Raw genomic sequence first — 13,339 nt, 5'->3', positions numbered from 1 at the left:
CATCAGCTCGAGCTCCAAATAAGAAGAAATAAAACCGAGAGAGATGAAAACCTGCTGAGCGTCTTCAACAGGTTCCTTTAAATCACTTCACTTATCATTTGAAAGATGTCTTTAAAGAAGCAGCAGGTGTGCAGGTGAGGGTGTTACCTGTCCGTTGCTGGTGAAGGTGGTGTTGTCAAACAGGAAGTAAGCACCGAAGAACATCACGATGGCGTCATAAACACCCAGGATGGTCCAGTAGATGAAGATGGGCCACCGCAGCAGAGAGTTCTTAGCGATATCTCTGTGAGGACGAGGCAGAAGTATTAAAAAAAGCAGCAGATTAAAGCTGCACAGGTCAAAGTTTCCGCCCCTGGACGTAAACACTGACCTGTAGAGCGACGGGTCCTTCTTCAGGATGTCCATGTTGATGTGCTGCTCTATGAGGCTGTAGAGGAGGATGGGCAGCGAGGTGAAGCTGATGTTGTACAGAGTCAAGTAGGCTGTGTCGTACAGCGGCTGGAGACGGCAAAGAGAGGAGTTAGAAAGTTATTCCTGCACTTCATTCTTAACTTTCCTTTACGCTGTGCACTCGAGTGTGAACCGACCTGCTGCGAGAAGCCGCAGAAGAACTGGTAGAGGAACTGAGGGAAGATGAAACACACGTTCTGGGGGAGAGAGAGGGAGATTTAGTTAGTTCTTCGTGGAAATAAACGTACGCTAATGTTTCAAAATGTGATGTAGCAGATGGGTCACCTTGTAGAAGAAGTATTGCACGAGCTCAGAGATGCGGATGTAGTAGTAATGTCCGTGGACGAGCAGTATCTTCTTGAGATGTTTGAACTTTGGGACGGCGTAGTCGCTGTTCCTCACGGCCTGACGACCCTCCTTACCCATGATACCTGCAGAGAAGGGAACAGGTTAATCTTTTAGAATCAATAATCTGAACACTGAGAGAATAAACAGGATGTGTTATCAGTTTAAAGATGCAGGATTAAAAGAGTTTAAGAGTGCTAACCAATGCCGACATGAGCTTCGAGGATCATGCTGACGTCGTTCGCTCCATCTCCAATCGCAAGCGTGATCGGGTGCTCCTTCGAGGCTTTGATCAGCTTCACGATCTGCAACGTAACAAACATCACACATGCATCCTGCTCACTCCTCCCCGGTGAGTCCATAAAGGTCACAGGTGTGTTCTTCGTACCTGTGCTTTCTGCAGCGGGGCCATCCGACAGCAGAGCACCGCACTGCAGTTCCTGCAGATCTCCAGGAAGATCTCTTTGTAGTTCCCTGAGTTTGAGTCCTCCTGAGCCGGCCTCATCACCGCCGAGAGGGTGGCTCCGTCGATGATTAGGCCGTAGTCAGTGCAGTCGCTGGATAAACTGGAGAACAGAGAACACGAGTCAAATGCCAGACTCATGAGATACAGCACGGTTAATCCAACACACAGACACACACCCGGAGAAGTTGTCCCTGGTCATGCCTCCGTGCTGCCTCAGGACCGTCCTGCTCAGGTCGAACAGGACGTCGTGGAGGCTCTGCTCCTCTGTGCGTTTGGTCGTCAGCTCCAGGATCTGAGTGTTGCGGCGGAAGAGCTTGCTTGCGTAGCAGGTCGCTGCCGCCGTCTCCATCTTGTCGCCGGTGAGCACCCACACCTTCATTCCGGCTTTGTGCAGAGACTCGATGGTGTCTGCTGCTTTGTCCTGGAGCCTGTCGGGACGGAGAGGACGGACGCAGACAAAGAGAAGTGTTATGTTTATTTTATTAAAAGCTGAAAAGCCTCTGTTCTGTGTATTTAACAGACCTGTCCTCCACAGCAGTAGCTCCCAGCAGGATCAGGTCTTTCTCGATGATGTCATAGGCCTCGGCCAGCCGCTTATCACGGTCCTGCAGAGCCAGTTTGGCCCCGTTGAGCAGGTTGCAGACCTCCTGGTACTGGTCAGGACTCAGAGGACGATACGCGACACAGAGTGTCCTTAGACCCTCCTGCAGGATGGAGGGAGGAGATGCAAGCGGGTTAGACTCTTATTTAAAACCCCTTGACCACAGTTATTAACTTGCACAAACATGAGCAACACCAGTGGGCTACTCACCACAGCATTGTGCTCCACCCGAGCTTTGACCTGCTCCACCTTTCCCGATATAACCCGAGGGAAGATGGAGGAGTCTGCACCTTTACAGAAGAGGTAAAGCTCACCTGCTCACACAAAAACACACACGGGGAGACAAGGAAGCAGAGGAAGTGTGTGAGAAAAGAAAGTCCCACTCATGTTTGGTGGATATATTCGTGCACATGCTCCGTTTGAAGCGTGTTACCCGTGCTCGCTCTGACGATGACGCTCATCCTCCGTCTGACCGAATCAAACGTTAGAACTTCCAGCAGCTCAAACCTGAAAGAACATAATGTTTAATTCACAAAAACTTGAAGGGACAGTCTCTGCAGACGGATTTAAAGAGGAACACTCACCTCTCGATCTCATCCTCCCGGTTTAAGATCTCCATGTGACTGTCCTTCAGCCTCAGGTAGGTGAAACCAAGTCTGCAGAAGAAGAAGAAGAGTTATAGAAACAAGACACAGATGAACTGATGCATGATTTGACTGTAAAAAATCTACCTCTTCATCCCCTCCACCAGCGCCACCTCATCAGGCGACGAGGAGATGTAGAAGGACGTGGACTTTCCCGCATGGATGCCCTGTTTGATTCCGTCCACCGTCTCCTCCTCCTTCACCTGCACCGTGTGACACAGACACAAGGCCCGGAAGAACAGCTCCTCATGCTCCTGTAGGGGGGACACAAAGGCATCAGCTGAGCATGCAAACACACAAACACACACTAGATACACACTAAATCTGAGGCTGCGTTTACCCTCGCTCCAGGGCCGGGAGATGTGTCGATCATATCCATCCCTGCTGCACCGGTCATCACCTGCAAATGAGTCAAAGAGAGTTGGTTTAAATAAAGTCATGATATCAGGGTGTGTGTTTAGAATAAGAGGCATAAATAAAGATTGTCTGTAAGCTGGAGAGCGGCTCCTGGTGCATGAGAACACTTGTAGTAAAGTTAAGTTCTTTATTTGCAGCGAGTCTGCAGCAGCGCCAAAACCTAGCTCCACACTCATCATGCATTTGTGCTTCTGGAACGTAAATGCACCAACTTAAAGTCTCAGTTTACACCTGGTGTTGATATGCATCCTCCAACGGATAGCAACAAGTATCACACCTGGTTCTGCCCTGCTCTGTATGCAATTACGAGTTCACTGCAGCCCATGAACTTAAGCTTCCTTGACCTAAAGGAAGCAAAGACTGAGGTAATCATGTTTGGACACCCTCGGCCCTCTAGCCTCCAATTTTCTATTCACTCTTCTTTCAAGAGTCTTGCTGTTTAAGTCCAGCTTTCTTTCATGCATTCATAACATCTTCACTCTTGAAGTTCTTTGCATGTGGGTGTAGAGAACACCTGGTTGTCTCCTGGCAGGAAGCGAAAAGAGGAACCACATCACACCGGTGCAGCTCCACTTTGAGGCTCTCATTTGGCTGAACTTCTTCTTGTGTATACTCCAGTTAGAGTGCTGAGGTCAACCAAGCAGCTACTCCTGGTTGTGCATAAAACCGGCTTTTGCAGGAGCTGCCTCTCCTGCAAGACCTCTCTCTCCTCTTTGGTCCTACTTTTAAGATGAAGACATTTCTATCCCTTCAGATTTGACTATGCGCGAATCAGGTCTGAGGCCAGATTAAACTTGTGCATGCAGCTGCAAACAGTCATGAGGTGATGGATGTGCAGTCTCGAGGTTCATCCAACAAACACGTGCTCACCTGTCCGTTACAGATGATGTGAGGTACATAAACGTGTCCGTCCACACAGCACTCAATGAACTCCATGTTGTTCTCCGTCAGAGTCCCCGTCTTGTCTGTAAACACGTACTCCACCTGCAGACGGAGCAGAGAGAGTGTAACCACAGAGTGAAGCGTGTTTCAGGTGTTAACTCTCCACTCTTTGAAGTTTGTCGTCTACCTGTCCCAGCTCCTCGTTCAGGTCCGACGTGTTGACGACCGCTCTCTCCCCCAGCTCCTCGTCGAACATCTCGTCGTCCCACATGATGTAGTACGAGCCCAAGAACTTCTGCATCTCCACCGTGACGTACATGGACACGGGGATGATGTAGTTGAAGAGGACCATGAAGGCGAGGAAGTCCGTGAACGCCCTGATCACCTGAAGAAGAAGACGACGAGAGGTTAGAGAGAGGATGCAGATCTTACAGGACTGAAGGATGGTCGTAAACAGACTCACGATGTGTCTCTGTCTCTCTGACTCCGTCCTGTCGTTGTACCACGGCTCGTCTCTGTTGGGGTCGGACTGCCAGGCGTACTTCATGATGGTGTTGATGATGGATTTGCCGATGAGAATGCAGAGGTAGACGACAAGGTAGGCATTCATTGACCTGCAGGAGGAGAGACGAGAGAGGATTAATATCTAACTCCAGAGACGGTTTATGAACATTAAAGGGACAGATCTTACTTTTCCACTGCAGACCGTTTCTGAGACTTGGACTGGTAGTTCAGAGCCATCTTGGTTTCCATTCCTGTGTAGATTGCGACCGCTGAAAGAGGCAGAGGAGAGGGTTAAAAAGGATCATCGTCCTTAAAAGGATAACTCTGTGTTCTTAAGTTCAGTGTAATTGTCTAAATGAATAACAGGAGCAGAATGTTTTGGAGTTACTCCTATGGATCATTTAACAACGGCTCAACTTTAAACATTAAATGAAAGCAAAAAAATTCTACAATCAGAGTTGTTGTCTTTACCGTAGATGTACTCTGTGTTCTTCAGCGTGGCTCCTCGGAGCAGCAGGTTCTCTGATCCTAACGGCCTGCAGACACACATCAGCTCAGTTTTAATACTTATTTATAATCGCCTTTAATTCCTGATTTTAAAACTCAGACTCTCTGTGCCGTACCTGGCCATTGGCTCATTGTCCATGTAAACGTTGATTCGTCCCACAAATCTGTTCAGAGAGAAGTCCAGGGAGGGATTAACTACTTCACTCATTACTTTGTTTTAAAATCAGTGTGTGTGAGGGTGTGTGCTGTACTGACTTGTAGAGGTCTGGTTGTGGTTGTTCACATTCAATGATGGCGTGAATGGAGTCCACCTCCTTCTCTGTGTTGTACGCTTTGGTGTCCTGGACTGCATAGTATGTCTGAGAGAGGAAACATTCATCTTGAATCAGTTTTAAAACATTGTTTTAATAAAGCTGTTTGCACCATCACACACAGTGAACACACCTTGTGGCTGCTCTCTCCATCCAGACTGGCCGTGGTAACAAAACAGGTCCCATCGTCCCGAGACGTGGAGAGGAGGATGAGGTCGCACGGAAACGTCTCGTCCTCTTTGACTGAGACGACGTCTCCCACCTGAGAGAGAGCGAAAGAAGAGGCAGGATTATTAATTCATCATCGTTTACATCACTCAGGTCCAACAAGAGCAGCTAAACACAGGTCAACTTTCAGACTGAAGACAACAACACAGAAGATTTGGGTCATGTTGATGAGATTATTTATTTATATGATTAAGCAGGGAGAATAAATCTGGATTCACATTAAGAGATTACAGCTCAAATTAAACATTCTACATCTAGAGACGCTCAGATGATGATGATGAACACCGGCTGCCCACCCTGATGGGGGATCCATCATTTCCGATGCGTTCCAGGAAGTTAGGAAATCTAAACGCTGAATGTTTTAGTGACACAGCATCAAGCAGATTTGTGTCTCAGTGTAAATGTTTGATCTAGAACACTTTGTGCAGATATCTGTTTATAGAGAGAAAGAAATCCTGGATTATGTTCCTCCTGCTTCTGCTCTCCATACAGACTGTTTTTCCTGCAGACACCGGATTGGTCAACACTACAGGGACTACAAACATTTTTACGTAGAATCTGTAAATAGAAGTCAGCCCTACTTTCTAACAAACTAACTCCTGACTCCAGACTCCAGACTCTTCAAGGATGGCATGCGTCTTATCCTGTTAGAATTACTAATACAGTTGCTGCTAATGCAGTTAGCCTAACAAGCTAACCGTCTGCCTCACCACCTGTAACCCTCTGAATACCGGCCAACAGCCGCTCAACATTTGTTCCCTCACAAGATCCTCTCTGTCTGTTATTAAAGCTGCAGCTTCACTCCCTGATTCATTGCATAACAAACATTAATATGAAGGACTTCAAAGCTCTCAAATGTAGGCCTGCAGGCACACACACACATGCACACATGGCTTAGTATCAGGAAAATCCCTCTGCACGAGCCGATGAAACACACCAAAGCTCTGCTCGTGTTCTACAGTGTTTTATCTGATCACACACACACACACACACACACACACACACACACACACATACACACTCGTACCCTGAGCTTGCGGCTTTGTTTGCGGACTACTTTCCCGTGCTGGACCACGTGGACTGGACACTGGTTGACAGAGTTGTCTGCTTTGTGTCTCAGCCAGTCCTCGTAACCCTGCCACAGAGAAACACAGAGAGACACAGAGGGATGTAAATGTGATATAATGGAATAAAAAGTGAACGTGAGTCAGTCCTGAGGGGTTTTAAATCTCACCTGTTTAATGGCGGTGACTGTGATGACAAAGAAAAGTGGAAGTCCACTGGTGATCGGACTGGTGGGAGTGTCGATGAGTAACTGAAGTGAAACAGAGGTTAATTTAAAAAAGGATGGAAACATGAGGGATGAAAAACTGAAGGGACAAAAACATGTCATGCTCCAATTAATGGAGGAGAAATAGTAAACAAATAAGTAACCAATAAGGAAAAAAGTTGGTCACAACCTGAAACAAATAAACATATATTTACCTGGATGAGGAAGATGATGAGAAAGTAGAAGTTGGCGACTCTCCTGAACTGCTCGAACATATTCTTGGGGATGAAGTTCCAAAACGTGTACTGAAAACGTGAGACAGAGGTAGAGTTAAGAGACCACACAGATAAGGTGCTGCAACATAAATAGCCTTACTTTAAGGCTCAAACAAAGTGAGGTGTACGTTTTTAGAGACCCTTACAAAGAAACACATGAAGAAGAAATTAAAAAACCACAATGGAGTATTTGGGCCACGTTATGGAGAATGTGTGTGTGTGTGTGTGTGTGTGTGTGTGTGTGTGTGTGTGTGTGTGTGTGTGTGTGTGTGTGTGTGTGTGTGTGTCTCTGACCTTGGAGGAGACTATCCTGTTGTCGGGGTATCTCTGTTGTATGAAGGCCTCTGTCCCCGGGGGCGGCTCCTTGTGACCGATATAAATGGTTCTGCTGTCCACCCAGTTCTCCTCACCAACACACTGTGTAGGAGGAAACACACTTTAATAATCATGTGAATTATTTGTATTTATTGAACTTCAAAGGTTTGAATGAGTCATGAAGTGATAACAGAACACAATGACACACAGAAGCAGACCCACAGATGTTTACACAGAATGAATGAGTAACTTCTCCTCTATGAATGAGAGCTTTTGTTACCGCAGATACACAGACCTGCATGTGACTTGGACTGGAATGCATGCACACACACACACACACACACGATATGCTCTGCACACACACTCTTAACACGCCCTGCACACACACTCTGATAAGACTCCTGCAGGGTTCTGTTTGTTTTCTGTGATGGAATTACCCGTTGTGAGATTTCAGGGCTCAGATTAGATTTACCATCTTTATTAAAGAAGCAGTTTCAGACTCTTTCACTGTGAGCACTCTTAAAATAAAAGCAGGATTAAAGGTGAAACGGTCAGACACATTTTCATGAAACCACGGAGGAAAGTTGTGACGAACTGCAGGGTCCTAATAAAACTCACGAACAAATCTGAGTCTCTTTAGGACATGCAAATGTTCTCGTTTTGCTCGTTCACACACGCCCTCGCTTGGTGAAGTTTTAAGGGGGAATATTTAAATAAATTAAACATTTTGATGAACTATTTTATCAGTAGGCTATATGGCAGACTTTCTTCCAGCCTTTGGTGCACAAATCATGTCAATTATGGATTCTAATTAACTAATTTGTCTCCTCTGATGCTTCTCATGGGATCTCTGACATCCCTGCTCTTTTTATTTTCCATTTATGGACTTTGTGCAACACTTAAAGCAAAATTCTGCACCTGAATCATGCATAAAACCTTCTACCTTCAAATAATCCTGCCCAGAGTTGAAGCTTTCTGTCATTCTCACTCTGCTTCTTTGCATAAAAATCTTTGCATAATCTTGCAAAATCAGTGAATAAGCAGATTAAACCTGTCCAGAGGTGTTTCATGTCTCTGCAGGTTAACAACACCTGAAGGTAGAGAGCAAGGGGCAGGTCTGGACTAGACGGTTCAACCCTAACCACACCTTCCTCTCTCTCTGATATCACGTCCCGAGGCAGCTGTCACTCATGCACAGTAAACCTGCAGATCGTCGTTTAAATCGTCCCTAAACGCTCCGTCTCCTCGTCCTCACCTGCTAACAGGACCTGACAGTAATCTGTCAGATTGAGTGTCAGGAGGTTGTCCCACTTTCTTCACTCTCTCACACAGTAACCTGTTAGCTCCCTGCTCTAAGATTACACCGTTCAACGTGGAGGAGGACTATTTATATCCTCTGACCTCCATCGTCGTCCACCGGAGGGAGAGAGAAGAAGAAGAAGAGAGAGCTGAAGGAACAGCTGATTTCTGTAGAGAAACTCAGAGTTACTGCAGGCTCTGCCTCCCACACACTGCTCCTCTCAGTCTGCTTCTCCTCACACATCTCACACACACTTACTGTGAGCTGTCTGCATGTGGAGACAAGCCACACACAGGAATATATAAGCACAGTGATCGGAGGACTATTAGTATAAGGTGGTGTGAAAATCGATCAACAAGGAGGCTGAGTTTGCAGAGAAGATGCTTGGATTTGCAAAGTGCACACTTGCAATGTATTTTTAATATCTTCATGCATTCATAAAGCAATATAAACATATTTTAGTTTCACTTGACTCCCGAACAAAATCAGGAACGTTGCATCAAATCCATTAATCGTGCTTCTCTTGGCTGATTTCTCACCGCCCGCCTGGTGTCACTTCAGCTCGTTCAAGCTCCTCTAATTATTTCTGGCATGCTTTTGTTGTGAGTGCTCTTTGATGATCTGCTTAAAGATAACAATCTGTGTTGCTTGAGCAGCTTTGAGCGTAGATTGTGTAACTGAGAGAGCAGTTTTCCCTTCTGGATGAAGCAGAGACTTGAGTATTGGCTCAGGAGGGGTTATCAGTTATTCGAAATATGATGGGAAAGCATGGATGTTTGACTTTTTCTAACATCTGACTCTCTGTTAGTCGGTGTTAGCGAGTCAAAGCACTGATCTGATTGGATAACACTCCCTGAGTCCATATTTGAGGTGTTATCAGAGGCCAAACTGGATGCTGATTCAGGTAGTGATACATCTCTGCTATCATCAGACGAAGATAAATGCCTCTGAGAGTGTTCCAGTCCCATTAAAGTTACTAACCATAGACCTTTCTGGAGTCCCTGAGCTCCCTTGTCTCGTATGTTCCCCTGCCATAGACTCCAGCTTCTACAACTACTACTATCCGTCTCACCACTATCATCTCTCTCTCTCTTCATCTCCCTCTATCCCTCTCTCCAACACGATCTCAGCAGATGTGTGTCTAACATGAGTCTGGTCCTGCTGGAGGTTTCTGCCTGTTAAAGGAAGTTTGTCCTTGCCACTGTAACTTGCTAAATGCTGCAAAGTGCTCTGCTCATGGTGGATTAAGATGAGATCAGACTGAGTCCTGTCTGTAAGATGGGACTGGATCGTATCCTGTCTTGATGTTGGGTCTTTGTTAATAACAGAACATAGAGTACAGCCTAGTTTAATCAAGCTTGTACCTACGGATTCTCAATTTAAACACAGAATCTTTAAGTAAAGATGAAGTCTTTGAACACTTCTCCATTTCAGACGCTTCTTCCTTTCTTCTTGAAGCCTCATCCAAACATGAGGCTTCAAAACTGCAACATCTACACGCCAGGTAATCTTTGAAATAAGGATAAGATGAAAACCTCACAAAGTTTGGTCTGATAAAGTCAGGAGCAACATTAAAATCTGCAGACAGGTGCAGGATAATCATTAAAGCAGCCTTGTGTGAATTGATTTGTGTGAAATCAGGATTTTATGGATCCATTTCAAACGAAAACATCAACAAAGAAGGAGAACCAGATCGCTTTCTCTCCTCTCCTCCTTCTTCCTCGTAATGTAGCTTTATTGGTTTTCTCACCTCGTCCTCTCCATCTCTCACCACAACCTGGAGGGCCTCTAAGCCCGCCATCTATCTCACATCGATTATGTTTAGCTTTCATCCGGATTCCAGCTTTTTACATGAAAGCCTGTCTGCGTGTAATCAAATCAAACGGCATCATCGCAAAAATAAAAGCTGGCTTTATAAAATAAAAGCGCCCTGTGTTAGCCTTTCGGATGTAAGCGGAGACTTTGCAGCTATTCTGGACCGGGATAATCACTTTTCACAGCGCTTCATGTTACAGGATGCGGCAGGTTTCTGGGTGTATTTATAGTTAGCAGGGAAACATTTGTGGTCTGCAGAGAAGGATGGAGAGAGCTGGCAGGGTTTGTTTCAGTCCGCCTCAATCAGCACACAGATACACTTTGAGGAGCGAGCACACACACACACACACAAACACACACAAAAACACACATACACACTGATACATCCCTGCTCCATAAAACATGTATGAGAGTGGCCATACAGCAACAATTACACGTCATGTTTCTGCTGCAGTCACCGGACTCCAGGATATATTTAGAGTCTCACTTCCTGTTTTCTTTTGTGGTGTTGTTTTGTTTTTATTTACGTCTAGGAAAACCATACGGGGGAATATTTAAGCAATGTGTAAGTTAGGATTAAGGCGCAGGGTTAAAGAGCATGAATTTTAAAGAAGTGAAACACCTGAACATGAATGCACGTCTGCAAAGAGGGCACAACAAAGATGCTTTCTTGTAGCAAAGTGAAGCACCATCAGTGTTTCAGTTTCTTTAAATAAGCGAAATGACGTGATAGAGCTGACACGTCTGCAGAGATTGAAAGTCTAGCTTCTGTTTCAGGTCAACAAAGAGGTTGAGGAAACACCGGGGTAGATTGGGGTGCGTTCAGGGACTTAAATGAAGGCTGCTGCACTGAAGCAACAACCTCTGGACTTAAAAAGGAACAATAAGGTTGAAAAGATAACAGAGAAGGTGACAAATCAAGACATCCTTAAATATATGTTGCAGGAAAATTGCACTGAAGACTCGTCGTGGTTGTGTATGCCATTGTTCCTTTAAAAGTGACGTGGATTTTTACTACAGAACCTGAATGCATCACTCCAGATCCAGGAACTGAAGCCCCTCTGTGATCAGGAACAGAGGAACAGATTGTAAACAGGAAGAGCCGGTCCTACCCACTCTCACATACGACACACACACTTCCTGAAACCTAACGCTGAGACAACGGTTTGTGTCTGTGTGTGTGACAGTTATTCCTCATCTGTCTACCCTCGTGCTGAGTTAATTCCAGAGAGTTTCAGAGCAGATGCATCCATTAAATCCATCATCCCAGCAGCACATGACTCAGATGTGACTTACTGGGCACCGTGACTCAGACACAGACTGTTACAGGGAAAGGCTGAGCATTAGAAACCATTTGAAACACATTAAATTCAAGGCCACGGACTGAGCAGGCAGGGAGCTAACGCAGCAACTGTTCCCTGCTCACTAACTTCACTTTAAGGTTTTAAAGCAGCTTGTACTGCAACGTGAGCGCCCTGTTTTTGTAAAAAGAGGACGAGAAAAGGTATAAAAATACTGGAGTTCCCCCTTTAACAAACTACTTCTGCTTTTATTGCTTTGAAAAACCTGGAGAGTAAAGATAACCGTGCACAGATGGATCCCTGTAGCACACACACATGCATGGCTTTTGTTCCTGCAGCTTTAAATGCTGTTGTTCCACCGATGAATAAAACCTACCAACCTGCGCTAAAAGATACCACACACAAAAACACACACCTGAACCCCGAGTCATGCATCAGGGCTGCGGGTGCAAACATCTCCCTGCAGCCACTGAGCAGAGGAGATAAGACGAGTCCTTGGTCCTCTCTGTAAATCAGAGGGTTAAACTCAGACATGTCGGCCTGTTTGCTCTCACTCTTCAGATAAGGAGCTGCTGTTTGTTCTTAATGTGACACAGAGAGCTTTAAATTGGAGCTGAAGATGATCAGAGGAGCAACCGGTGTCATAAAAATCAAAGTGCCCTCATAAAGGCTGTATCACACATCCCTCTGTCAATAAGAACTGAGCATAATTTATTCAAATAGTTTTTCTCTTTCTTTATCCCTAAATATTTTCTTTTTCTTTCTATTACTTCTTTTTTTTTTCAGAGTCACCACTTTCTTCTCTTCGGCTCCCGATGGACTCAAAGTTGAAAAACAGAGCAGGTTATAAAAAGCAGCATTGTGTGTTTCATGCAGGTGCAGCTTGATAGCCTGCGAGGCAACAAAGTGATGAACTGCAGTTTGTCTGTGCACACGCTGCAGAGACACTACCACAACACACATAATGTGGGATTAAAGATTTAGTGTCTGTGTTCTCTTTGATATCCTGATGAATACGTCTGATATCAGAGTGTGACAGACAGACAGACAGTGTGTGTGTGTGTGTGTGTCACCTGAGTCACAGATTAAATACCAGCTGTGCCTCCCATCTGTCGCTGCAGCCTCGGCCTCGCCAGGCTCACAGACCAAATAAGATAACGATAAAATCCTCATCGTGCACCAAGTCCATCGCTCTAATTTCAATTCATTAATGTGTTGCACTAAAGTTTCCTCCAACACATCAAACATGCAGACAGCAGAAGAACTGGTGTAAGAGTCAGAGCAGGAAGGAGCCCTGCAGTATGACAGCACCATGTCCTCAGACGTGGATTAGATTTGTCTTCTTAAACGTCTGCAAGCACGAGACAGAAACACACATCTCTGCGTTTCACACCTCGGTGGCTCGCAGGTAGAAAGTTTGTCTTGAGGGTGAATTCAGACGCTGAGAGAAACTTTAACTGAACATGGCTGCTGCTGGGAGGAGACATTCAGGAGCAAAGTTTTGAGTCTGATAGTTAATTTATAAAAGCTTGACAAGAGGAAAGTCCAAGCATGAACCTGTCATTCATTCTTCCTTCCTTCCTTTCATTCTGCCTCTCTTTCTTTCTGTTTTCTTCCTTCCTTCCTTTTATTCTGCCTTTCTTTCATTCTTCCTTACTTCCTTTCATTCTTCCTTTCTTTCTTCCTTCCTTCCTTTCATTCTGCCTTC

General features: G+C 45.3%; 1 protein-coding gene across 2 annotated transcripts in view; it reads right to left on the bottom strand.

Moving 5' to 3' along the window:
• The window catches only part of LOC117808446 (probable phospholipid-transporting ATPase IH), a 40,684-nt gene that overhangs the window by 7,560 nt on the left and 19,785 nt on the right, over positions 1-13,339 (bottom strand). For both annotated transcript variants that reach the window (XM_034678200.1, XM_034678201.1), the window contains 25 exons: positions 7,195-7,317; positions 6,841-6,930; positions 6,590-6,670; positions 6,383-6,490; positions 5,261-5,389; positions 5,072-5,175; positions 4,933-4,980; positions 4,781-4,845; positions 4,497-4,578; positions 4,269-4,419; positions 3,993-4,190; positions 3,794-3,907; positions 2,847-2,906; positions 2,594-2,760; positions 2,447-2,518; positions 2,296-2,369; positions 2,073-2,176; positions 1,784-1,965; positions 1,438-1,689; positions 1,184-1,361; positions 998-1,100; positions 736-881; positions 588-647; positions 371-498; positions 148-283 (listed from right to left, as the gene is read on the bottom strand). In XM_034678200.1, coding sequence (XP_034534091.1) covers positions 148-283; positions 371-498; positions 588-647; positions 736-881; positions 998-1,100; positions 1,184-1,361; positions 1,438-1,689; positions 1,784-1,965; positions 2,073-2,176; positions 2,296-2,369; positions 2,447-2,518; positions 2,594-2,760; positions 2,847-2,906; positions 3,794-3,907; positions 3,993-4,190; positions 4,269-4,419; positions 4,497-4,578; positions 4,781-4,845; positions 4,933-4,980; positions 5,072-5,175; positions 5,261-5,389; positions 6,383-6,490; positions 6,590-6,670; positions 6,841-6,930; positions 7,195-7,317 — 2,955 coding nt within the window. The remainder of the gene's footprint in view (positions 1-147; positions 284-370; positions 499-587; positions 648-735; positions 882-997; positions 1,101-1,183; positions 1,362-1,437; positions 1,690-1,783; positions 1,966-2,072; positions 2,177-2,295; positions 2,370-2,446; positions 2,519-2,593; positions 2,761-2,846; positions 2,907-3,793; positions 3,908-3,992; positions 4,191-4,268; positions 4,420-4,496; positions 4,579-4,780; positions 4,846-4,932; positions 4,981-5,071; positions 5,176-5,260; positions 5,390-6,382; positions 6,491-6,589; positions 6,671-6,840; positions 6,931-7,194; positions 7,318-13,339) is intronic.

Source organism: Notolabrus celidotus, chromosome 24 (assembly GCF_009762535.1).
Source record: "Notolabrus celidotus isolate fNotCel1 chromosome 24, fNotCel1.pri, whole genome shotgun sequence".
In the NCBI taxonomy this organism is placed as follows: domain Eukaryota; kingdom Metazoa; phylum Chordata; class Actinopteri; order Labriformes; family Labridae; genus Notolabrus; species Notolabrus celidotus.
This window is presented reverse-complemented; position numbering and strand designations above follow the sequence as displayed.